The sequence below is a fragment of the Macaca mulatta genome, chromosome 10 (genome assembly GCF_049350105.2).
Source record: "Macaca mulatta isolate MMU2019108-1 chromosome 10, T2T-MMU8v2.0, whole genome shotgun sequence".
NCBI lineage: Eukaryota > Metazoa > Chordata > Mammalia > Primates > Cercopithecidae > Macaca > Macaca mulatta.
This window is the reverse complement of record NC_133415.1, coordinates 14518824-14544968: the sequence shown is the minus strand read 5'-3', so window position 1 is coordinate 14544968 and position 26145 is coordinate 14518824. Positions and strand designations below refer to the sequence as shown.

The window sequence follows — 26145 nt, the reverse complement described above, 5'->3', positions numbered from 1 at the left end:
TCCCCCAACTCCCTGGTCCAAGCCACCCCCATCGCTTGCCTACATATTATCTATTGCTGCATGACAATCTTGCCATAAACTTCAAAGCTTAACATACAATTGTTATCTCACAGTTTCTTTGGATCAGGGGTCTACTCATGGCTTAGCTGAGTTCTCTGTGTTGGGGTTTTAGCAGGCTATGATCCAAGTATTGGCCAGGGCTGCAGTCTCATCTGAGGTTGCGCTGGGGAAGAATATGCTTCCAAGCGTATGTGACCGTGGGAGGATCAGTTCCTTGCAGTCTGTTACACTGAGGGTCTCAGGCTTTCGCTGAGTGTCAGCCAGAGGCCATCCTCAGTTCTTTGCTATCTGGGCCCCCCAGCATGACACTGACTTCATCAAAGCCAGCAAAGAGAGGGTTCTCTTGTAAGATGGGATATTACAATATTGTGTACCATAATCACAGAAGTGGCATCTGTCACCTTTGCCATAGGCTGTTGGTTAAAAGCAAGTCATGGGTCCCACCCACAGTGACAGGGAGAGGGCCACACAGGGCATGAACATGAGGGAGCAGATAATATGGGGACCACCCTGGAGTTCACCATATTCTCTGACAGTCTTTTCTCACTCAACAGCCCCGCAATCCTGTTAAGACCTATGTGTTAGATCATATGTCACCCCCTAATCAAAACCTTCCAGTAGCTCAACCACAGTAAAAGCTGACCTCCTCCCTTTTGTCTACAAGGCCCTACCCAACGTGTCCAACCTTCTTCTCTGACCTCTGCTCCTCCCACTTTCCCAAGTGCTCCCTGGGTCCCTGCCATGCCAGGCTCTGCTGTTTGGGGGCACACCAAGAACAGTCCCTCCTCCGGGCCTTTGCACTGGCTGTTCCCTCTCCTCTCCTGCAACTTCCTTCCCCCACATATCTACATGGCTTGCCTCTTCACCTCCTTCAAGACTCTGCTCGCCTTCCCAGACCACCTTTTCTTAAAAAGCATCCCAGCCCACCCCACACTCCCTATTGCTCTTTTCCGACCTTTTCTACCATTGGACTTTATCGCCATCTGACATACTATGTATATTTGCTTCTTCTTTCCACAGTAGGGTCTGAGCCATATGTGAGATGGGAAGAGGATTGTTTTGTTAGTGGCATGGAAGTGAGAGGGGTCAACCCTCCAGACTACCAGTCCCTCCACTATAGATCCCACCAGCCTCAGCATTCAGCCCCGTCACCCAACCTGCCAGCCCCAAAGCCAACCTCCTCAGCATCTCCTGAGCACCTATTTGCCCCAGTGCCAAGCCAAGGACAGACTTGGTCTCCGGCCCTCCAGGATCCTGCCTTCACTGGGAAGGCTGGATAGTGGGGAGCCGGGAGTCCTCAGTAGGTGGGGCCCAGAATTCTTCTTGCAACCCCAAAGGAGGGCCAAGACTCTTTCTGGGAAACTCGAAATCCAGCCACATGGGGCCAAGCTACCAGGTTGCTTTCTTCTACTGTGACTTCCTGATTCACCTGACAGAACCTGGACCTTGTCCCAGGGCCAAAGCTTTCTCCAGCTCCTCCCTCCACCGCTCCCCAGGGGGCCTTACTCTGGGCCAGGAAGGGTGCTCCAGACAGAAGCCACCATCCTTTCACCTGCTCCTGAGCATGGCCTGAGAGGCCCTGGGGCTGTGTGACACCTCTATGGACATACTGGCAAAGCCACCTGTCCCCCCACCCCTCCCCAGGAGGCTGGGGCTACAGCAGCTGGGGCTTCAGCTCTCTGGCTTTCTGGTTCCCCTTCCACCTGTCTTCCTGGTAGGACCCAGTGTGCTCTGGGACAGAGTTCACCTGACATGGGACAGCAGGAGGCTGTTTCTGCCAAAACTGAGTGAAAGCGGTGTCCTCGGTATGGCTTCCACAGCCGGAGGGGCTATGGTGGTCTCTGTCCTTGGTGGAGTCTCCAGAGTTTGAAAGAGATGGAAGTTTGGGGGCAAGGATGGAACCGAAGGAGAGGCAGGCAAACTACTCAGAAAAGGCAAAGTTTATTCCAGTGTTGACAGAGAGAGGGTGAGCCTTGCACAGCAATTCTAAAAACACATCAATCTCCTTCACCTAAGAGGTATGAACCGGCTGCAAGTCATGGGGTTACTAAACCAGCCGCAGTTATACAGTAAGCAGGAGACGTCACGGCTCAGGCCTTCTCAGACTTTCCCTGGGACACACGGCTCTCTGGGGGGGCCCGGCGAAACCACTCGGACCAGGAGCCATCGTACACGGCCACATCAGGCTTGCCGCAGAGGTAGGCAGCCAGAGCCACATGGCAGGCAGTGACTCCCTTGCGGCACGTGGCAATGAGAGGCTGCGAGAGATCCACCTTCTTGGTCTGGAACAGAGCACGGAGCTCTTCTGCGCTCTTCTCGAAGCCATCCTCAGTCAGGAAGTCCATGAAAGGCATGTTGACAGAGCCACGGATATGGCCCGAGTCCAGTCCTGGGCAGGGCAGAGGACACAGGTTAGGGGATGTATGAGGGGTGGGGACTAATGGAGCCTGGAGGATTCAATCAGCTGTAGCTGGAAGGATAGATAGCTTTGCAAATAAAAATCACATCTTTGCTCTGCTTGGAGCTCAATTTATTCCCAGCCCCACCTACTATCATTTCTCATGACTTAAGACGCCTGCACCTCCTCCCCTAACACCTGTATTAAAGTCGAGATGCCCAAAAGCACACCTGCTTGAGAGGACAGCGGCATGAGTCTCAGCTCCACTAACCTTTACCTTGGGCAAATCATTTCACTTCTCTGAACCTCAGTTTTCTCATCTGTAAAATGGGCTCAGTGGTACATACCTATCTCACAGCGATGTTGAGAAGAGCAAATGGGACAACTTATCGCAAATGCTATGTGCTGAGAACACAGCGGTGAAAGGGAGAGACACAGCCAGGCCCTCTGGGAGATTCCAGTCTAACCAGAAAGATGCTAAATAGATAACCACATAACCAATCAGATATGTCACCTCATTTTACAGATGAATCCCCTGAGGCTTTGCAAAACAACACGGCTCACCTAAGGCCACACAGAAAGATGAAGGCAGACCCAGGATCACATCGGGGCCTCTGGTTTTCTGTGAAGCACACAGTTGCAGAAAGAGCAAGTGACCTGGTGTCAGACGTAAGGTCAAATCCCACCTTGAGCAAGTTATGTCAGCTCTCTGAGCCTCAGTTTCTCCATAGGAAAAATGGAAATGAGAGTACCCACTGGGTACAGGCTGCTGTACGGAGCGGATGGCACAAGGAAACTGCTGGCTTTGGAGGTTGGCCCACCCACGCTGCCATGCTGCACCCCCGGCCACTTCACCACCTACGGAGGGTGTAGGGGGAGAACAGGGACAGTGTGGGCCTTTTTGGTCCCCTCCAAGAACTTGGATGGAAGCAGAGTGGAGGGACTAGGCTGGCTCTAGGGTCCTTTCTGGAACTGTCTCAGTACCCAGTGAGGGCCCTCAGCCAAATCTGGCTTCAAAAGAGTCAGGAATTGGGACAAAGGGGAACAGGCCACGGCCAGAGCTGGTGCCACCAACAAGGTGAGGCCACAGGCCAATCCCACACATGCCCCAGGCCACTCCTCTCTTCCTCAAGCAGCCCACACCCTGGCGGGGGTGGGGGCTCCGTGGTTGGCCCCACTCCCAGTGCCCAATCTGCACTTTGGCCTGACATAGGCCTATCTCCAGCCCTCTGAGCCCTCCTTGCTCCCCAGATCCCCACCCCATTCAACCTGGATTATGGGACAGGGCAGGAAAAGGGTGGCAGGAGTGGGAGGGGAAGGATCTGACTAATGTGGCCAAGGCACATACTGGGGCTGTGTACAGCCAAGCAGGCCCTGAACCTCCAAGCCTCAGTCTCCCTCCTGCAGAACGGGGAGAAAACCCCACCTAGGCAGGGTGCGGTGGCTCACGCCTGTAGTCCCAGCACTTTGGGAGGCCGACGTCAGTTCAAGACCAGCCTGGTCAACATGGTGAAACCCCATCTCTACTAAAGATATAAAAAAAATAGCCGGGGATGGTGGCAGACACCCGTAATCCCAGCTACTTGGGAGGCTGAGGGAAGAGAAACGCTTGAATCTGGGAGGCGGAGGTTGCAGTGAGCCAAGATCGCCCCATTTCACTCCAGCCTAGACAGCAAGAGTGAGACTCCGTCTCAAAAAAAAAAGAAAAAAAAAGTAAACCCCACCTACCTCAAAGGTGTGTGGGGAAGTGTAACTACTGCAGCTAAAAGAACCCAGTGACCCTGGCAGGCACATGATTCGGTATGTCATCATTCCAGTTACGTCCTGCTCCTTTCATCCTGGGGCCAAAGCGGATTCCAAAATCTATTAGTACAAGTCGAGTTTGATTGGCAGTGGTGTTTACAATCAACTGATCACCAGTTACAGATTTCTTTCTTCCTTCTCCACTCCCACTGTTTCATTTGAATAGCCTGAAAATAAATAAGAAAGGCTAGGCATGGTGGCTCACATCTGTAATCCCAGCACTTTGGGAGGCCCAGATGGAAGGATTCCTTGAGCCCAGGAGTTGGGTAACATAGCAAGACCGTATCTCTATAGAAAAAAAATAAAAAATAAAAATGAGCCAGGCGTGGTGGCATGCACCTGTAGTCCCAGCTACTTGAGAGGCTGAGGTAGGAGGATCACTTGAGCCTAGGAGGCTGCAGTGAGCTGTGATCATGCCACTCCAGCCTGGGTGATAGAGCAAGACTCTGTCTCAAAAATAAAATAATAATGAATTAAAAAAGAAAGTTTGATTGAATGTAATGTATAAAATTAGAACATTTCTTCCTGTTGTATTTCGTCTGTTTTGCCTGGAAACTTGAATCTAAGATGTGCACCCACCCTTCCAATGAGGAACAACGGATCCGCTGGCATCGAGGGTATTCTTTCCCAAGAAACCCAGCTTTAAAATGTTTCCACATCCAGGCAGTGGGCTGCATTGAAGTGCATTTGAAAGCACAAAGGGTTGAATCCTGTTTTGTTTTGTTGCCCCCAAACCTGATGACACAGCCCCACTGTGTTCCTCTGATTACATAAAGGGCACCTCTTCTGAGTAAAGATGAAGTCAGGGAGTTTCTGTAGAGCGGGCCTCCCACACTGGGCCAGCTGGACGGGGTGAAGTGAGGGGAGCTCAGGGCCTGTCTGGGGCATTTAAATGAACTGTGGGAAGGGCTGAGATGAACCTGGGCCAGAGAACTTTCAAGAACAGCCAGTTGGTGGAAAGGCAGGTTGGGCTGGAAAGCAGAGGCTCCCAGGCTTCTCTTCCCAAGTCTAGCTGAAGGCTTCTGGCTCTCCCTGCCCCCAGCAGGCATCCCCCCATTCCCATAACCTGTGGCACCAGGCACTTGACGGCAGGTGCTCTCAAGAACATTATCCTCCTCAATCCTCACAAAGCAGGGGAGATTATTCTCTCAGCAATGCTGGGGAGCCCAGGCTCAGAGAGGTAAGGTCACTTGCCCCAGGACACACAGCAAAGGTAAGTGAAGTCTGATTGGTCAGTCCCCAACGCCTGTGTTCTTTGACCACCCTGAGCCTCCCTGGAAAAGGAGACTGAGGCGGGGAACGGATGAGATGACCTCTTATGCTCAACTACTGGAGTTGACATCCCTCAGGCCGCTGGTAGGTGTGGATTTTTAAGGCCAAGGAAAGGTGTCTGGCCCTTTCTGCTTTCACTAAGGAATCCAGAGCAGGCAGCCCCAGAAGGCAACCCCTTAACTCTGGCCAGGAGGAGGCAGCCCCGCACCCTCCCCGCTCCCTCAGCCCAGCTCCCAGCCCTGGGAGGGAGACACACGCAGAGTGGATTTTCAGTCCCATACAGCAGCCTGGAAGCCACACCATGGAGCTGTGACCTTTCCCTCAGCCCCTGGGTTTGCTTACAGCTCACCCCACCCACAGCAGTAGCCTTGGGAAACAGCCCCACCTTGAAGCCTGGCAACTTGGGGTCAAGTCTCAGCCACTTTGCCTTAACAGAGAAGCCCTTTCCCTGTCCCCACCCACAAAGTGAGACCAAGCCTACCCTACCCCTGCCTGCCTCCCCTTGCAGGGCTGCTGCAGGTGTCCAGAAGAGACTATGTAAAAAGGGTTCTGTAAATAAAAGTGCTCATTAGGGGGTCGATACCCTTCTCCCTTCTTCACCCTCACTCCCTCCAAGGGAGGCAAAGAAAATTAACTTGATAAAGAAACTGGGCTGGATAAACTCCTACTCTGCCTCTCTCGCTTCCTCCAGCCCTCCTCTCAGGTGAGCAGTGCTCCCTTCATGAAGAACAGTCAGGGAAGGCACTAGCCTGAGGCTACGCATCGGTATCACACCTGGATGGAACCTCACATCTGGCTGACTCCAGGACTAAGGGCTTGTGGAAGGACAAAACTACAGTCAAAGAGGAAGGTGCTTGCCTAAGGTGGGCAGGAAGTGGCTGCCAGGTGTCTAGGCTCTGCTTCCCGCTCCATTTGGGGCCATTTCTTCCAGAGATGATCAGGCCCAAGGCCTGATCCCACAGGCCTGCCACCCCCATGCCCCTGTGTGTTACACCTGGACCGCTGAAGCTATAGGGTACCTCCTTGATCCCACATCAAGCTGGGAACCATAAACTTGGCAGAACCTCACGCGCCTTTGTGTCCCCAAAATATCCTGTATGGCAGGTCAGCAAAGCCTCTTGGAGGAGGGGGTTGGGGGGGAAATGCCACACCTGCCAGGTTTTGTATTGTTCCTTACCCTTCTCGAAATCCCTTTCCAGCCACTGTTACATTTTTTTTTCTTTTTGTTTTGAGATGGAGTCTTGCTCTGTTGCCCAGGCTGGAGTGCAGGGCGCGATCTCGGCTCACTGCAACCTCCACCTCCCGGGTTCAAGCATTCTCCTGCCTCAGCCTCCCAAGTAGCTGAGATTACAGGTGCGCACTACCACGCCTGGCTAATTTTTTTATTTTTAGTAAAGATGGGGTTTCACCATGGTCAGGCTGGTCTCGAACTCCTGACCTCGTGATCCACCCATCTCGGTCCCCCAAAATGCTGGGATTACAGGGGTGAGCCACCACGCCCGGCCGCCACTTCTACGTTTAAACAAATGCATACTCATGTGGGTAGGGCTGTCGTGACTCTTCTCATTTTATGATAAGGAAACCCAGAGAGGCCAAGCAACTGGACTGAGGTCACCCCAAGGAGGAGTGGCTGAACTGAAATGAGAATCTATGTTCCCTGGTGCTCCTGAGGGAAACTGGAGGAGGTGGGAACAGGATCACAGAGGAGGAACTTCAGCATCCTGGGCCTTCAGGAGGCATTACCCACTGCAGGCCATTTTCCTCCTCTGAGCCTCAGTTTCCTTATCTGTAAAATGGATTAGGACATTGGGCCTGGTACCTCCAACCTGTCCCTTCCATTTATTTCCTAGGTTGCTTCAGGGCAGGCTGGGAAGCAGCAAGAGAACCAATTCCACTGATCCTCCCCCAGTGACAGCTTAAATCCCAAGGAGAAGAGGTATCTTGAACCAAGGCCAGGAGAGGGCTGCAGGCGTTCCCAGCTGGGATTCTCTGGGAGGTGCCAAATGAACTTGAATCTTCAACTCCAGACCTTCAGAGAGCAAGCAGGCAAGAAAAATATGGGGCCTGGAAAAGCTGCGCTGGAAAGGGCAGAGACCTTGCTGTCCTGGCTCTGTCACTAGCTACACGGCCTTGCCCCTGTGCACCTCAGTCTCCCCTCTGTCAGATGAGGTCACCTTTCAGGCCCTCCAGCTCTAAGAGTGTGCAAAACAGTTTTCCCAGAATTCTCTCTGTGGGAGGTACAGACCGGAAGAGATGTCTTTCAACAAGTCCGGCAAAATGTTGCACATGAGTTAGATTCTGTAGAGGAGCCCTGATTGAGGAAAGACCCACCAAGGAGGTGCCCAGAGGACAAGAGAGGACCCTGCTCCTGGAGATGGCCAGGCAGGGGCTGGAGGGCACTCAGCAGGAGTGATGGCAGCGAGACTCCAGTCCTGCATCTAGAAAAGGGAAGACCTCTGAGGTTCTCTCTGGTTAGGAGGTTCTAGAACTCAGCATTTCCTCTCCTGAGTTCTAGAAACAGCCCTCAAGCCCTCAGCCTCCAATCCACCTGGCCTTCCCTTCCACAGGAGGGGAACTTCTGAGTCGCCTTCCTGGGGCAACTAGCAGAGGGGACACCCTCCTAGCCCTGGGAAGTAGGGGTAGGGCAGCACGGGGCGCATCCGGGTTTATAGCCCTGGTTTGAAACAAGGCAGCATTGGGTTTGAATCCTGGCTTCCACCACTTAACTGAGCAAGTGACTTAATGTCCTGGCATCAGTCTCCCCAACCCCCTGCCGCCAAAACAGGGGCATTGAGCTTTGTTCGCTGAGATAATGCAGTACCAAGTGTCTGGCATGAAATGGCAGCTGCTGTTACAGCTCTGCAGACAGGCTGCAGCTACCTGGAAAGGTTAGGGAACACGGCCTTTGCAAACACCAGTCAGGGGCCCCAGGAAAGCTAGCTCTGGGGAGAGGGGGATCCTGGGGGAGGGACACTGTCGATGTCTGTAAGGGTTTCTGTGGGACAAGAGAGGCCTGGAGAAGCTGGAAATGTCCGTGGGAGGTTTCCGTACAGCAATGCAAATGCTGGCTCAGGGTGCATGACACCCTTAGGTATATCCTAGCACATGTGGGGCAGCTGGTGCCTGGGAGTGGAGGTGGTAGACATGTCACCAGTGACTTCTGCTGATGTCACTCCACACAGATGCTAGATGGCTTCTTGGCACATGGCTATGGAGACACATTCTTGGGTCCTTGTGCATCCAAGCTGAAAAAGCCTTAGGTTTGTCTCCACCTTCTGGTTTTATCGATGGAAAGACTGAGGCCTACATGGGAGGATTGAAGCCATGGGACGGACCCTGGAGAGGGTCCCAGTCATCCTTACTCCCTATCCTTCCACGGGGCAATATTCCCCAGGGACCACCCAGCACTGGGACACCTACCTACTGCATCCGGCTCCGGCTCGGTGCCCAGGAACCGCCCTTGAGACCGTGAATCCACCAGCTGGAACCTCTTAGATTCAAGGTTCTCCAGCACCTGCTCGTAGTTCTTGAGCAGGGAGCGGTCCAGTGTGGCTTTGAAAACGGCCGGTTCTGGGCGTGAGGGCTCGGATGTCACCGGGTGGCCCTCCTTCAGCCAGTTCCGGAAGCCACCATTGAGCACTGATACGGTGCGGTGGCCAAACACACGGAACATCCACCAGACCCGGGGGGCATAGAAGCTGCCCAGGTGGTCGCCATCATACACCACCACGTGCGTGTGGTTGCTGATGCCCAGGCGGCCCACATAGTCGGCGAAGCCAGCCTCGCTGGGCAGCATCATCTCGTAAGGCGACGCCGTGTCCCGGCACTCCTCTATGTCAAAGAAAGAGGCGCCGGGTACGTGGCGCTCGAGGTACTCCTTGCGGGCCTCTCGGGTGCCTGGTGAGTACCAGGACGCGTCCAGCACCCTCAGGCCGGGCCCCAGCTTGCCAGTCCTGATGGACTCCGCCAGCCACTTGGTAGAGACCAGCGCCCGGTAGAGCACCTGATGAACCATGGCTTCAGCTCTGCGTGTCACCTGGCACGGGTGGGAACCAGGAAAAAGAGACAGGCGTGAGGAAGTCGGTGTGTGCAGTAGGGTGAGGCCTGGGAGAAGCTCTTTCTCACTCCGCACTCCCCCGGGGTCCTTGTTTACTGCAAGCCAGCGGGGCTGTGGCGTGCAGCGGGATAAGTTTGCAGATTCCCTCTGGAAAGCCGGCCCCGCCCCTCCCAGCGGGCCCGGGGGCCCAGCGCAGAAGCGGGTGGGGCAAGAGTTTCCGAGGACTCCAGATAGGGGTGCTTCCTGGGACAGGGGTCTGGCTCCTAGAAGCTACAGTACTCGATCCCGCCAGGAAAGAGCAGTGAAAACATGCCCGGGATGGGGGGCGATGGCATCTTGGGCTTATAATCCCCTTTCCTTCCAAGGCAGAGGGGGTGGGCGCACGGCGAGGAAGCTCCGCGGGCCGCGCACAGGCCATCGCCTGCGGCCTCCCCAGGCAGCCCGAGCTCGCCCGCCTCCAGAGTGCCCAAGTCCGGCCCGCGGCTCACTGCCCTCTGCCCTAGGTGGTTCAGAGGTTCCCGGGGCACCCCGTCCCACTCTCGCAACCCTATCCTTCCCCGGGCAGCAGGTGGCCCGGCCGGCGACCCAGGCGCCCGGCCGCCGCCCCCGCCCCGCACTCACTCGCCCCAGACGCCGCGCCGGCGCTCGCCCTGGCCCGCTGGAGAAGTTGGCCGGTTCAAACCCCCGGCCGCAGCTCCCCGGGCGGCGCGCACCACCGCGCCGCCGCCAGAGGGGGGACCCTGCTCCGCCCGCCGCCACCCCGTGCCGCCCCCGCGCCGCCGCTCAGCGCCCGCACCCGCCACCCTCGCGTGCAGAGCCTTCGGGACCCGCGGGGGTCTGAGGGGGACGCCGGGTGGCGCGGGGGTGGCGCGGGCCCGGGCTAGGCGGAGCGGGCGTCCCCCCACGGCCCGGCCTGTGGAAGGCGCGGGCAGCAGCGGCTCCGAGTGGCTGCGGCGGTGGGCTGTGCCGGAGTCTCCTCCCTTTGGCCAGCTGCAGGTTGGTGGCTGGAGGAGGGGACAGCTGCGGGCGCGGGGAGGGGGCGCCGCGCTGCAGGGGCCATGGCGGAGCCGGGAAGCCAGGAGTCCGAGATCCTGGTAACTGCCGCGGCGTGGCGGCTTGCCCTTCCGGAGCGGGAGGGAGTAGCTCTTTGGGGGTGCGCGGCGCGGGGCTCCCGCGCGGGACCTGGGCGGAAGAGGGGGCGCAGTCTAGGAGAGAAGTCGCGCCGCTACGTTGGCACTAAGGGTGACTGTCCGCTTGGGGCGGCCTGCCGGGTGGGGTCGTGGCGAGTGACAGGTGGGGAGCCTTGGGTGGAGGTGGGGTGGCCTGGTACCACCAGAGAGGGTGGGAGAGAGAGAGGAGGACAGGGAGACGAGACCCCGGTGACCCAGAGGCCCCAGAAAGAGCCACTAGCCAATAGCTTGTTAGTGAGTGAAAGGAACTAACGTTGTCAAGGCCTGCTTGGTGTGGCACTTTGCTGGGTTCTCCCGTGGTGTGACTTAGTTCCCACAATAACTGAGGAGTAGGCCAGAAACTTACTAAGACAGGAGAGAGCGGCAGAGCGAGTTGCTGGAGGACACACCCAGAGTTGAGGCCAGGCCGGGTCTGATCCTGGTCTGAAGCCCACGTAGTACCCGTTGCCTTTGCTTACCTGGCTCTTCCCTGAAGCCTCGTGCTTTTAAAAAAATTGCTTGTTTTTAACTTAGACCATGTAATCATAAGTTGATGTAATTCAATTTTTAATAATAGCTGTGTTTAACAACCAGTTGGCAAAATTCCTGAAAAGCTCACCGTGGGGGACTCCATTGCTCCTCCCTAGCTTTTGCAGAGGCTAGCCTGGAACGCTTTCCTTGTTCCCCAACTCTGACCTTTTGTTTTGTTTTGTTTTGTTTTTTGAGACAGGCTGTGGTTCTGTGGCCCAGACTGGAGTGCAGTGGCCCCATCTTAGCTCACTGCAACCTCCACCTCCCAGGCTCAAGCGATCCTCCCACCTTAGCCTCCCAAGTAGGTGGGACCACAGGCATGTGCCGCCATGCCTGGCTAATTTTTAAATTTTTGGTAGAGATGGAGTTTCGCCATGTTGTCCAGACTGGTCTTGAACTCCTGGGCTCAAGCGATCTGCCCATCTCAGCCTCCCAAAGTGCTGAGTTAACAGGCATGAGCCACCGTCCCTGGCCTCATCCCCCTTTTTTAAAAAAGGTTTTGTTCTAAAATGCTCACAGCAATCCTCAAAGCCTAGTGTCTGGTGGTTGGGGGAGGGGGTGGGCAGGAGGGACCAGGTAGGGAGGTCCTAGAGGAGTGCCCAAGCTCTGCTCCTCAATGGGTACCCTGGATCCAGCCTGCTACTCACGCTTGCCTCAGTGCAGCTGTGTACCCTCCTGACATGAGCCTGGGGTGGTTATGTCCTAGGGTCCTCCACTCCCAGGGCACCCCCACCTATGGTGATCCTGGCTCCTGAATCACACAGGCACCTGGTTTCTACCCCTCCCTGACACCCACAGCCTGCCCTCACACCCTCCTTTATGGCCCACAGTCCTTTGTGAGAAGTGCCAATCAAGCAGGGAGACTGGGGCAGGTTGACCTCAGATCTCTGAAGTCCCACCAAGCCCTGAAATTCTAAGATTTTAGATTTGCTGCTGTCAGTTCCAGGGCCACCAATGAGAGTAATGGAAGAAATAATGCAATACTATTATTATTTTGAGATGGAGTCTCAGTCTGTCACCTGGGCTGAAGTGCAGTGGCGCGATCTCGGCTCACTGCAACCTCTGCCTCCCAGGTTCAAGCGATTCTCCTGCCTCAGCCTTCCGGGTAGCTGGGACTACAGGCTCATGCCACCATGCCGAGCTAATTTTTGTATTTTTAGTAGAGATGGGGTTTCACCATGTTGGTCAGGCTGGTCTCGAACTCCTGACCTCATTATCTGCCCGCCTTGTCCTCCCAAAGTGCTGGGATTACAGGTGTGAGCCACCGTGCCCGGCCTAAACCGTTTTTAATGATTATTAAAACCAGCCAGATGTAATGCATGACGGTTGCCCCTCTACCTTTATTGTTTAATCTTGGCTCTAAGAGGTGGAGGTGGGAAGCTCCATTATAAGGAACAGAAACTACCCAGAGACCCTACACAGCCACTGTCACACAACCAGTTAAGCAGTGGAGTGGGGTTTACGTTGATTTTGGGGGCTCTCTGGCTCCCAAGCCAGGGCTCTTTCTACTCTAAATGGATGATTGGGTGAGGGAAACAAGGATCCTCAAGAATGGGGGACAGTGTTGGGGGGTACACCAGGGCTGCTGTGGTTCCCACAATAGGGTTCCTCAGGAAGGAACCTGCAGCAGCTGCCAGCACAGCGCCCCCTAGCTGAGATGTAACGCAAATAATGGGGATTGCCCCTTAGCCAAAGATCGCTTGGCAGCCTCCCTACTCTAAAGACCATGCTGAGCCTTCCTGGGCCCCTGGAAAAGTCAGATTAGTCTGGACTTCCTCCTACTCCAGGAAGCCTTCCCACCTCTTCTGCTGCCACCCCAGGCTGACACAGGGGCCCTCTGTGCTCAACACTGAATTCTAAACTGTCCTCAATTTCACTGTCTCTTGCCTGCAGCCTGATTTTTACCCCCAGGGCTTGGCAAAGGCAAGAGGGCTCAGTGTCCCGCACAGGGCCTGACTGCATGGGTGAAGTGGGTTCCTAAAAGCCAGCTGCCGCGAGACTGTGGGGATGGGCACAGGGTGTCACCCTAGAACTCATTAGGCCCTAGTCATCGTGGCACCTGGGGGAGGGGAAGTCCAGCCTGAGGAGGTCAGATTCTGGCTGCCAATCCTGAGGCTGCCTTCTGTGACCACGGGCAGGGCACTTATTCTTCTAATTGCCAGTGGCCTCATTCATAAAGCAGGCATCCTAATACCTGCCCAAGGCTTCGGTGCCTAACATGTGACCTGGCCCACAGAGGCACTCAGTCCACAGATGTTGTTCTCTACCTGCCCCCTTCATTTCACCGGCAGGACTGCCTGCAATGGGTGTCAAGGTTGGACCTCACACAGGGGGTAAGTGAGGGCTGACCTGCAGCCCTTACTCCACACACCCAGCCATGTGCCCTGGTGGGGGCTCAGCCTCTGCCTGGCAGAAGGGGCCCTTTCCTCTCACCTGCGCAGTGGTGGCTTCCCAGCACAAAGGGCTTAAAGTGTTTGGGGAGTCTACACCCAGGAAGGCTGTGGGCTGGCCCGGCATAGCGGGCTGGCGAGCTGGTACACTGTCAGTCTGTGGCGTGCAGGAAAGATGGAGAGGAGAGGGAGGGAGGTTCGAAATCACTGTTGCTACTGCTCTAAGGGCCAGAGAGAGCCCAGGCTGGACAGACAAAACCTGGCCTCACCAGACTCCCGGAGCCTGCACAGAGTGTGTGCCTGAGAAGTCCGGATTCTGGTGCCGGACTGACTGCCTACTGAGAAGCCTGGCACCACCGGGTCAGGTTAGTGCACTTTTTCTTTTTTGTTTTTTGTTTTTGAGACAGAGTTTCGCTCTTGTCCCCCAGGCTGGATTGCAATGGCGCGATCTCAGCTCACTGCAACCTTTGCCTCCTGGGTTCAAGCAGTTCTCCTGCCTCAGCCTCCTGAGTAGCTGGGATTACAGATGCCCGCCACTAAGCCCGGCTAATTTTTTGTATTTTTTTGTTTTTTTGTTTTTTTGGTTTTTTTGAGACGGAGTCTCGCTCTGTCGCCCAGGCTGGAGTGCAGTGGCCAGATCTCAGCTCACTCCAGCTCCGCCTCCCGGGTTTACGCCATTCTCCTGCCTCAGCCTCCCGAGTAACTGGGACTACAGGCACCCGCCACCTCGCCCAGCTAGTTTTTTGTTTTTTTGGTTGTTTTTTTTGTATTTTTTAGTAGAGACGGGGTTTCACCGTGTTAGCCAGGATGGTCTCGATCTCCTGACCTCATGATCTGCCCATCTCGGCCTCCCAAAGTGCTGTGATTACAGGCTTAAGCCACCACGCCCGGCCAATTTTTTGTATTTTTAGTAGAGATGAGGTTTCACCATGCTGGCCAGGCTGGTCTCAAACTCCTGACCTCAGGTGATCCACCCGCCTTGACCTCCCAAAGTGCTGGGATTACAGGCATGAGCCACTGCACGAGGCCAGGTTAGTGCCCTTCAGTGAGCCTGAGTGTCCTCCTTGAAACGGTGACAATAATATACCAAGCTTCTTAAGATCCCTCATTCAACACATACTGGAGAGTCTACTATGTCAGGCATTGTTCTAGGATATTGTTAGGATTTAGTGGTGCCCAGCAAGAACTCAGTAAATTCCAGCTACTGTTCCTATTAGGTGGCCAATATAAATGTTTGATGAGTGAATGAATGACTTCCATTTGGGACTTGGTTGCAAATAAAGCCGAGCTGCATCTTAGAGAGGAGTGGAGACTTTGCCCCTGCTTGTGCCTTGAAGCCAGCAGAGCCTTGCCCTAGGATACCTCCACCCACACTCCTGCCCAGCAGGTGGAGGTGAGGGGCGCATCCTGGGGCTCTCCATGAGGTCATGGTCATTGGGTCACTCGGAGCTTGTGTTTATATGAAGCCTGGCAGAGGGAGGCCCCTGGCTACCCACCTCTGTGCCCGGGTTCACCACCGCTGGTTTCTGCGTTCTCTGGACTCTGCCCTGCACGGGTCCCACCTCCCGCGCCGGCCCTCGCCCATGCTCCAGCCCCAGCCCCAGCCCCATCGGCAGCCTCTCCTTGCTTCCCTCCTGACATCCTCCCTGTCGCCCAGGCCCGTAGTCCGAGTGTCGCCACCATGGCTCAGCCACAGCTCTTCCGCGCGCTGGTGTCGGCGCAGTGGGTGGTGGAGGCGCTGCAGACCCCGCGCGCTGGGCAGCCCCTGCAGCTGCTGGACGCCTCCTGGTACCTGCCGAAGCTGGGGCGCGATGCGCGACGCGAGTTCGAGGAGCGCCACATCCCGGGCGCCGCCTTCTTCGACATCGACCAGTGCAGCGACCGCACCTCGCCCTACGACCACATGCTGCCCAGCGCCCAGCATTTCGCAGACTACGCGGGCCGCCTGGGCGTGGGCGCGACCACCCACGTCGTGATCTACGACGCCAGTGACCAGGGCCTCTACTCCGCCCCGCGAGTCTGGTGGATGTTCCGCGCCTTCGGCCACCGCGCGGTGTCACTGCTTGACGGCGGCCTCCGCCACTGGCTGCGCCAGAACTTCCCTCTCAGCTCCGGCAAGAGCTACCCTGCTCCCGCCGAGTTCCGCGCTCAGCTCGACCCCGCCTTCATCAAGACCTATGAGGAGATCAGGGAGAACCTGGAATCCCGGCGCTTCCAGGTGGTGGACTCCCGAGCCGCCGGCAGATTCCGCGGCAAAGAGCCCGAGCCCCGAGACGGTAACGCGGGAGAAGGGGACGGGAGGTAGTCGGGGGCATGGCCTGTGTCCTGAGCATTTTCCTGGACTTGACCTTTCTTTTATTTTTTTAATTTATCTTTCTTTCATTTCCTTTTTCTTTCCCTTCCCTCCTTTCCCCTTTTGCCTTCCCTTTCCTTCTTTCCACAGGGTCTGGCTCTATCCCCCAGGCTGGAGTGCAGTGGCACAATTATGGCTCACTGCAACCCCAACCTCCTGGGCTCAGGTGACCCTGCCCCTCAGCCTGACCTCGCCTTCAAAGGCCACTGCATGAGATGGGGAAGGAGATTTGACTTCCACTTGCCTGGGTGACTTCGTTTGTTAAGCAGAGCAATAATACTGGCCACACCCCTCCTGGGCTTTGGCCAGTGACTCTCCCTGGCTCCTTGGGAACGCTGGTTGCCCAAACAGCTTTCCCTCGAACTGTGAGTGAGGTGTGGGGGGTCACTGTGGAATGTTGGGGAGCAGGCCCCAGTGTGAGAGAAAGCCCCAGAGGGATGGTCCTGATCAGGGCTGCCCATGCCCCTGAGGATGGTGGAATGAGGGCAGCGTCGGGGGCTGCATAAGAGGAAGTCTCTCCCAGGGACCAAAGCTTGGAGAGCTGAGGGCGGAAGGGGGATTAAACAGAAGTGGGTAGGGCAGACCCTTCTGCCTGTGGGCTGGATTTCCTCAGGCAAGAAGCCTGTGGGTAAGTTCTATATAATGCGGGGAGGGGTCCCCACAAAGCAGACTGGTCAGTGGTCACACTGGTGTGAGTCTTTCAAACATCCCGTGTAAGTATATACTGTCATTGTACAGAGGAGGAAATGGAGCCTTGCCCAGTGTCTCAAGAAACAACCCAGTCAGGATTCAGACTCGGGAGCAACCAGGAACTCCCCAGCCCTTTCTCTTGTGCCTTCAAGAGTGCAAGAAACTGACCACTGCCCTGAGGGAGCTCTCTGAATAGCATTACCAGGCCTACAGATTGGGTTTGGAGCCGCTTGGGCTCACCAGCATTGTTTTGGATGGCCTGAGGGCAAGGACTGTCCCTGCTCTTAATGCATCCTGAAGATTAGCTCAGTACCTGGCACAGAGTCCATGTGCCAGAGAGGTCTGGTGAATTCAGAAGGTCCCTGTCACATGGAATCCTGCAAAGCAATGTTGATGTTATCAGAACCATAGGAAACAGCTGATATCCAACCATTTTTGAACCTACACAGGTGTCAGTTTCGTGTGGTTCCGCCTAATGAGAGCACCACCTTGATCCTGTTGGGTTCTCCATCTCAGCCCCAGGAGGCTGAGCAGCACAGGGGAGCTAGCTGGTGGTGCCACATTTACGTGGGCTTTGTGACACATGATGGGTCATCTCATCTCTGAACCGCAGCTTCTGCCTGTGTAGACTGGGAGCAGTAACCCAGAGCATAAAGACATGGTAGGGGCAAGGACAGCAAGTGTGTAAAGCGCTCGGCTCCGGGTTTTCATGCACAAGTGTGCTGCACACAAGAAGGTGCCTAACACATCTCAGTCGTACTGGCTCATCTATAGAATGGGAGGTGATACACGCCTAGCGGGCTTGTTGTCAAAACAAACTAAGCTCAATGCAGCTGGATCAGTGATGAATATCACTGTCATCATCATTCCCACTCCACATTCTGAGGCCTGGCCAAGTGACCTTTGTGATGTGCCACACCAGTCCAGCAGGCAGGAGAAGCATGCTTTACTTGGTGGGGGTTCAAGGTGTAGGGACAGCCCTCCCTTTACAGTCACCACCCTGGGTTGAGAGTTTGTTTTCTTCCTTGCTCTGAGCTGGTCTCTATGTGATATCTGACCAAGCCTAGTTTCTGTGTCTGTTAAGTGGGATGTGTAACCCGTTGCAGCCTCTCCGTGGACTCGGGAGTGCCGTCTCTATGCCAGGGTCTGAGAATAGATACCGATACATGGGCCAGCAGCTCCCATGGGGCTGTCACTCCAGTGCCGAGGGAAACCAAGGCAGAAGCTGGACAAGAGTCTGAATGGCTCAGATTTGAATCATTAGTTTTTTTTTTGGGGGGGGGGTGTTTGTTTGGGTTTTTTGTTGTTGTTGTTGTTTTGAGATGGAGTTTCGCTCTTGTTGCCCAGCTGGAGTGCAGTGGCACAATCTCGGCTCACCATAACCTCCGCCTCCCGGGTTCAAGTGATTCTCCTACCTCAGCCTCCCAAGTAGCTGGGATTACAGGCATGTGCCACCACGCCCGGCTAATGTTTGTATTATTAGTAGAGAAGGGGTTTCTCCATGTTAGTCAGGCTAGTCTCGAACTCCCAACCTCAGGTAATCTGCCCACCCCCGTCAGCCTCCCAAAGTGCTGGGATTACAGGCGTGAGCCACCGTGCCTGGTCCAAGCATTAGTTGTGAATGTTTATTTTGTTGCAAATCCCAGTCCTGCATGAAAATGGGAATGTTAGTAACCCCTGCCTCAAGGTAGGGCAGTAAAAACAAAAAATACCCTGGGAGTCTGCAGAGGCAGGGGCCTTTCCCATCCCATTCTTGTTTTTTTTTTTTTTTTTTTTCTTTTTTTTTGAGATGGAGTCTTGCTCTGTCGCCCAGGCTGGAGTGCAGTGGCGCAACCTCGGCTCACTGCAAGCTCCGCCTCCTGGGTTCACGCCATTCTCCTGCCTCAGCCTCCCGAGTAGCTGGGACTACAGGCGCCCACCACCATGCCCGGCTAATTTTTTTTTTATTTTTAGTAGAGACAGAGTTTCACCGTGTTAGCCAGGATGGTCTCGATCTCCTGACCTCGTGATCCTCCCGCCTCGGCCTCCCAGAGTGCTGGGATTACAGGTGTGAGCCACCGCGCCAGGCATCCCATCTCATTCTTTCTGCTACAATTAAAATGATCTTTTAAAAATGGAAATCTAGGTTGGGCAAGGTAACTCCTACCTATAATTCTCACACTTTGGAAGGCTGAAGTGGGAGGATCCCTTGAGCCCAGAAGTTCAAGATCATCCTGGACATGATGGCAAGCCCCTTCTCGAAAGAAAGAAAGAAAGAGAGAAAGAGAGAAAGAGAGAAAGGGAGAAAGGGAGAAAGGGAGAAAGGGAGGAAGGGAGGAAGGGAGGAAGGGAGGAAGGGAGGAAGGGAGGAAAGGAGGGAAGGAAGAAAGAAAGGAAGGAAGAAAGGAAGGAAGAAAGGAAGGAAGAAAGGAAGGAAGAAAGGAAGGAAGGAAGGAAGAAAGGAAGGAAGGAAGAAAGGAAGGAAGGAAGAAAGGAAGGAAGGAAGAAAGGAAGGAAGGAAGAAAGGAAGGAAGGAAGAAAGGAAGGAAGGAAGAAAGAGAGGAAGGAAGAAAGAGAAAGAAAGAAAGAGAAAGAAAGGAAGGAAGGAAGGAAGGAAGGAAGGAAGGAAGGAAAAAGTAATAGTAAAAAAGTAAACATAGAAACCTGAGTTCCCCCTGCAGTCAGGTCAAAGCCCTCAAGTCTTAACTCCAGGCCTGCTAAGGCGTTTCCATCCCCTTTGGCTTCCCCTTTGGGCCTCTGCCTCCTCACTGTCTGGGCTTTCTCTACAATGACCTAAAACCCCTCCGAGCAACAGGTGGTTACTTCGCCTCTCAGATTCCCTTTGCCCGGGATGCTCTAGGCCTCCATCCACCCAGACCCCTTTATGTGACTGAATCCTGCTCATCCTTCGGGGCATTCTCAGAGAAACTTCCTCCACCCGCTGAGCCCCCAGCCAGTGTGGCATGATGGTGGGAGGCATAGACTTGCCTGGGTTTACTCCTCCTTGCCCTCTGCTAGCTTGCACAAGCTAGTCTTTGTACTTCATTCTCTTCATCTGTACAAAAGAGGATAATCATTTCTTTCCCAGAGAATTTTGGGGTGTATTAAAGGAGAAACAATAGCTGACCATCTCCAAACAGTGCGTGGCACAAAGTAAGCATTCAGTAACATCAGCTATTGGCCAGGCAAAGCTCCTATATTCCCAGAACTTTGGGAGGCCGAGGCAGAAGGATTGCTTGAGGCCAGGAATTCAAGACCATCCTGAGCAATATAGTGAGAACCCATGTCTATAAAAACCAAATTAGGCCAGGCGCGGTGGTTCACGCCTGTAATCCCAGCACTTTGGGAGGCCAAGGCAGGTGGATCACCTGAAGTCAGGAGTTCGAGACCACCCTGGTCAACATGGTAAAACCCCGTCTCTACCAAAAATACAAAATTAGCCTGTAATCCCAGCTACTCGGGAGGCTGAGGCAAGAGAATCACTTGAACCCAGGAGGTGGAGGCTGCAGTGAGCCAAGATCGTGCCACGGCACTCCAGCCTGGGCGACAAGAGCAAAACTCCGTCTCAAAACAAAAAAAAAGAAAGAAAAAAAACAAATTAGCTGAGCATGGTGGCATGTGCCTGTAGTAGTCCCAGCCCCTCAGGAGGAAGCTGAGGCAGGAGGATTGCTTGAGCCTAGGAGGTTGAGGCTGCAGTGAGCCATGATTATGCCACTGCACTTCAGCCTGGGCAACAGAATGAGACCCTGTCTCAGTAATACTATCAGCTATTGCTACTACTGGTGTTATTTTTTTTGACATGCCCCAGGCCACCCAGTAGGGCATTTTTGGAACACCCATTATGCTTGTAAGTATTCAGTTGCCTGTCTGCCCTGCCAGATTAAAACTCCTTGCCTGCAGGTGCTGCATGTTCTAGCTAGGCAGGGGTCTTGTTTATTGCTTTGCTGTCCCTAGGGTGTATAGTCAGGAAACCTTGGGGGCCAATTCTTAGGTTCAAAGTTCAGTCAGCAATTTGGTAGATGCATTAGCCTTAGGTGGTACTTAACGTCAGTATCACCGTGTATAAAATGGGGACTCCTCTAAACAGTGCTCGAGTTTTATGGTTGTGACAATTAAATGAGATGGTGGATAGAAAGGATTTAGCACCATGCTTGCACAGCATGATCTCAATATCTCGGGCACCACAAATACGAGGCACCATTCATAGCACCCTTCTATTTGTCGCCTCCTCCCTGCTCCCCTGCTGTAGGCATTGAACCTGGCCACATCCCGGGTACCGTGAACATCCCCTTCACAGACTTCCTGACCCAGGAGGGGCTGGAGAAGAGCCCTGAGGAGATCCGCCATCTGTTCCAGGAGAAGAAGGTGGACCTGTCCAAGCCACTGGTGGCCACGTGTGGCTCTGGCGTCACGGCCTGCCACGTGGCACTAGGGGCATACCTCTGCGGCAAGCCCGACGTGCCCATCTATGATGGCTCCTGGGTGGAGTGGTACATGCGTGCCCGGCCCGAAGATATCATCTCAGAGGGCCGGGGGAAGAGCCACTGAGGCTGGGCAGGACGCAGGCAAGCTCGAGTGATGCTGGCCACCAGCAATGCCTGGCCTGGTAGCTCTGGCTCTGCTTTAACCGAGAGAGTGTTTCTTCATTCAACTCAGGTGACTTTTGGGTGACATCTCAAAGGCCAGGAATCCTGTTGACTTGTTGGCTGCCCGTGGGGGTGGGAGGAAAGGCAGAGGCGAGCCCTGGAGGAGGGAGGCTGCAACTCTGAGCTGCCCACTTGGTGCTGAGGTGGGGCCCCGCCTCCTTTCTGTTTTATTTTTGAAGAAATAAAACCACCAAGTGCTAAATCTTTGTAGCGCTGGGGCTGCCTTGGTTTTCCTAAGGAGCCAGGGGTTCTGTCATGCCCAGCAAAGGTCACTCTGGGGAGCCTGAGGGTCTTGGACATCCTGTCTCTGCCTTCTGAGCAGTGCTGGGGCCCCAGAGCTCTCCGCTCCCGTGACTGGGCTAGCACCTAGCAAGCTCTCCCTTAGCCCATAATCCCGGGCGTTCTCCCTTCTGGCATCTGGCCTATTTAAGGTGAATTTTGCTGTGACATGTCTGTGATCCCACCCAAAGCTACTCTCCCACCACCTGCCCTTCTAGCAGGTAAATAGTACATCTCATCTCCAGAAGGAGATGGGTCCAGAGCTTAACAGGAGCCTGTGCCATGCCAAGGAGGAATGTTCCAGCCCAGCTGGGATATTCTAGGGAAGGGCTGACTGGGCTGAATTAGAGGAGAACCTGGCTCTAAACTCTGGAAGCGCACACTTGGAGGCTGGTCTCTGGAATTCCCGGAGTGGGTGGACCCAGGGAGTTTGATTCTTTCTGCTCAAGGAGAACATCTCTCCCCATTTCCCAAGGATAGGGGCTCCATAGTCCTTGCCCTGGATTTATCCTTTGTGCAGAGGTGGATGTCGGTGTCTGAGAAGGCCCCAAATTCCCCCCTGCCCATCACGACCTGGATCACCCCTCCCCGCCTTCCCAGCCCCCAGGCACCATCTCAGCAGGCAGGGGCAGCGTCCTGCCAGGCAGCACTGAGGAGATACCTTATTGGCCCTTCCTTTGGAAACAAGACCAGAGAGGGCGTTTCTGGCCTCTGCACTAGATGCCAGTAACGCCGCCCAGTTATGGCAACCGAAAGTCTCCAGATGTGGCCAGCTGTCTCCTGGGGGGCAAAAATCACCCCCAGTTAAGAACCACTGCTCTAGGGGCAAATAACACCATTGGCCACTGCAGTCAGGAACAGCGTAGACAGGGAACCCAACGTGGAGGGGCTGCCCGATCCCCATCATGAGCACCTTCTCCCAGAAGTGGAAATGAAGCAATTTGGACACTCCCCTCTTGCTGGCCGGTCTTAGACAAGCTTTATTTTTTCTTCCTGGAATGGATCTGCCCCTTGGAGGAGACAAGTTTGTCTGCAAACATGTGAGGTTCTGATCCAGCTTCTGGTCCCAGCCACTCCACACAAGGCTGCCTGACCTCAGACATGCTGCCCAGCCTCTGCAGGCTTTGATTTCTTCCCCCTCCCCTCCCCCGCCCCCCAAGACAGAGTCTTGCTATGTTGCCCAGGCTGGAGTACAATGGCACGATCTCAGCTCCTTGAAACCTCTGCTTCCCAGGTTCAAGCTATTCTCCTACCTCAGCCTCCCGAGTAGCTGGGATGACAGGCATTCACCACCATGCCCAGCTAATTATTGTATTTTTAGTAGAGACAGGGTTTCACCATGTTGGCCAGGCTGGTCTCAAACTCCTGAACCTCATGATCCGCCCACCTCTGCCTCCCAAAGCATCGGGATTATAGGCATGAGCCATAGTGCCCAGACCCGTTTCTTCACCTTTAAAACAGGCACAATAGTACCTTCCTGGCCAGCATGGTGACTCATGCCTGTAACCTTAACACTTTGGGAGGCATAGGTGGGAAGATCACTTGAACTCAGGAGTTCAAGACGAGCCTGGACAACATAGTGAGACCTCATCTGTATGCAAAAAAATAAGAGAAAAGATGAGCCAGGCAGAGTGGCATATGCCTGTAGTCACAGCTACTTGGGAGGCTAAGGTGGGAAGATCGCTTGAGTCCAGGAGGTCAAGGCTGCAGTGAGCTGTGAATACACACCACTGCACTCCAGCCTGGGAGACAGAGCGAGAGCATATCTTAAAAAAGAAAAAAAAAAAAAAAAGAGTACCTTTTTGAGCAGTATGAGGATAACATGAGATAATCCATAGAAACTGTTTAGCTTGGTACAGAGTAAACATCAAGTGTTTCTTTCCGTTAGTTTTAAAGGAGTTTTATTTATTCAGCCTGTTAAGTGCCTTCTGCACTTCTGGCCCTGGAGGAGAGAGAGTGACAAATAGAATTGTGTCCCAGCCCCTCTCAAAGCTTTCAAACTAGGGAGGAGAAACTAGTCTTTTCGAGTACATTTCCAGAGAGAAGGGGGTGCTGTGAAATGATCTGTTTCACAACAGACTAGTTTTACAGGTGAGAAAACAAGCTCAGAGAGGTTCAGTGATTCGCCTCAGGGCACACAGCTAGTTTCCTAGAGGAACCTAACTGGAGTTAGAATTCTCCAGGGAAGGAGTTTCTCCAGCGGATCTTGCCTGCCATGGTTTTCCAGATTCCAGGATCAAAGTAAGAACAGAAACACGTGAGAAGCTCAGGGAAGATGGCCACATGTTTCTCAGCTCCACAGGGAAACCTTGAGCAGTGGAATTCAATCAACGGGTTTGGGTTAGGGGCCCTTCCCCTACCCTAGTCCAACCTCTAGCAAGGAAACCAAGGCTGATCCCAGCCCTGGGCTTTTTTTCTCCTGGGACGGTCCTCGTTGGGTATGGACAGGCTTGGAGGTGACCTGCCCAGAGGTGGGAGATCTAGTTGTACCTTTCTAAGACTCACAGAACTTCAGCTTAACTTTGCAGGAGTTTGTTAGGAATGAACTAGGCACACACCCTCCCCCCAGTTCTGTCCGGCCTCCTGCAAGCCTGAACTCCTAGAATAATTAACCACTCACTGCAGGATCCTGGCCTTTGCCAGGGCCTGCCCCACCCACCCTGTGTGTTCGAGGCAGGAGCTTGCAACACTGAGCAACAAGAATGATGAAATTTTTATCCACTTGGCAAATATTTGCTTGGCGCCCCCTCTGTGTCAGGAACAGTTGGAAATGCGTTTCCCAACCTCACCTAACCATCCGCGCTGGAATGTTTTCCACTTCCTGGGTCATTGCCGCCAGGGATCAAAGCCCCCATCCACACAGTGGGCTGAATATGGATCTATGCAGTGATCTGGTCCTGGTGCTGTGGAATCAGCTTTGCACCAGGCCCCAGAAGGTCTGCGTTCCAGAGCCTTCCTGTTGGGGCCTCAGTCTTCTCATCTGAAAAATGGGAGCAAACTCTGTTCTGCCATGCCCAGTGTGGGTGTGATGTCACATCAGGTAAGGCTCAAAATGAAGTCAGCTGTCATACCTACTGAAATAACCTCAGCTATATAAGCACAGTGGAGCTTTATTATCCTTAACTTATGGAGGATGAATCATTTGGGGGAAGATGAAATGTTGAAATGTTCAGGTTAACAGAAAGTGTTATTTTAAGCAACTAAATTTTTCGCCTATTAACCTGGTAGGGGTGGAATGTGGTAGGCTGATCTTGCCTGAACTTCCAGTGGCTTTGTTTGATCCCTTGATTGCACAGCGATACCTGCAGGAGCTCCTTGCCCTTAAACTGTTAGGACTTTGGGGTCCTCAGGTCCTCGATACTGAATCCTAGCTGATTGCCCTTCTGGTTTCCTGTCCCTGTTCTCTGGAGTCTGCCTTGGCCTACTTCAAGGCGGGCCTGCTCTCTAGATAATGCCACCATTCGGATGGTTTCAATGACTGTGCTGAGCCAGTGACTCTGGAATCGGGGCCTCCCGCAACTGGATTCCTCCTGAACTCAGACCCCTGAGTCGTGGCCTGCCAGGCCCCAACCCTGCTCCTCCACCTGTGTCCCCTGTCTCAGCATGCACAGTCACCACCTGTGGGTCACCCAGGCCCAGACCTGGCAGCAAGCAACCTGAGACTCTGTCCCACTTAACTACAGCCGGTCAGACCTCCACCTCTACTCCCATTGCCTTTGTCCAGGTCCCCCACCCAGCCCACTCCCAACACTCAGCCTGTCTCCTCCATTCGTTCCAGGGCACTTCCTAGGGACAGGCCCTGTGGCAGGATCTGGGGGCATGGAGGATAAAGACCAGCCCCGCCGGGCGCGGTGGCTCAAGCCTGTAATCCCAGCACTTTGGGAGGCCGAGACGGGTGGATCACGAGGTCAGGAGATTGAGACCATCCTGGCAAACACGGTGAAACCCCGTCTCTACTAAAAAAAAATACAAAAAAACTAGCCGGGGCGAGGTGGCGGGCGCCTGTAGTCCCAGCTACTCGGGAGGCTGAGGCAGGAGAATGGCGTGAACCCGGGAGGCGGAGCTTGCAGTGAGCCGAGATCGCGCCACTGCGCTCCAGCCTGGGCGACAGAGCGAGACTCCGTCTCAAAAAAAAAAAAAAAAAAAAAAAAGACCAGCCCCGAGAGGGGGCATTCGCCTCATGGGGCAGGATAGACATGGACCCTGGCAACAACGTGGCGAGGAGTATCTGAGAAGTGGAAACACAGAGAACCACCATGGGTTGGGGGGGCTGGTTCTGGGTCTGAGAGGCACCTCCACACCTGCACATAGTCCCTTTTATGAATTCCCTGGACTGTGCCCCCTTGCTCCAGGGAGAGCTGCAGCAGGGGATGGTTCAAAGGGCAGCCTCCGGAGCACCCTGACCTCCAACTCCCTGGCCGTGAGTGTGGGCAGAGGGGCCTGGATTTCCTCATCTGTGACATGGCAATAATCCACTTTATAGGATTGCTGTGAGGATGAAAAGATTTGATTCATACA

General features: G+C 54.4%; 2 protein-coding genes across 5 annotated transcripts; one reads left to right on the top strand and one right to left on the bottom strand.

Moving 5' to 3' along the window:
• Positions 1–1982: 1982 nt before the first annotated feature.
• On the bottom strand, positions 1983–10334 carry TST (thiosulfate sulfurtransferase). Its single transcript, NM_001193785.1, is given in 3 exon segments — positions 1983–2449; positions 8954–9569; positions 10212–10334. Coding segments are annotated over 2 exon segments (894 nt in total). The 5' UTR covers positions 9549–9569; positions 10212–10334; the 3' UTR covers positions 1983–2150.
• Positions 10335–10371: 37 nt separating this feature from the next.
• On the top strand, positions 10372–21550 carry MPST (mercaptopyruvate sulfurtransferase). 4 transcript variants are annotated; one of them, XM_077948165.1, is made up of 4 exons: positions 10554–10586; positions 14898–15073; positions 15338–15956; positions 20952–21550. In XM_077948165.1, exons 3-4 carry the CDS (start codon positions 15362–15364, stop codon positions 21248–21250), a joined length of 894 nt encoding a protein of 297 aa, XP_077804291.1. In that variant the 5' UTR covers positions 10554–10586; positions 14898–15073; positions 15338–15361; the 3' UTR covers positions 21251–21550.
• Positions 21551–26145: the final 4595 nt, after the last annotated feature.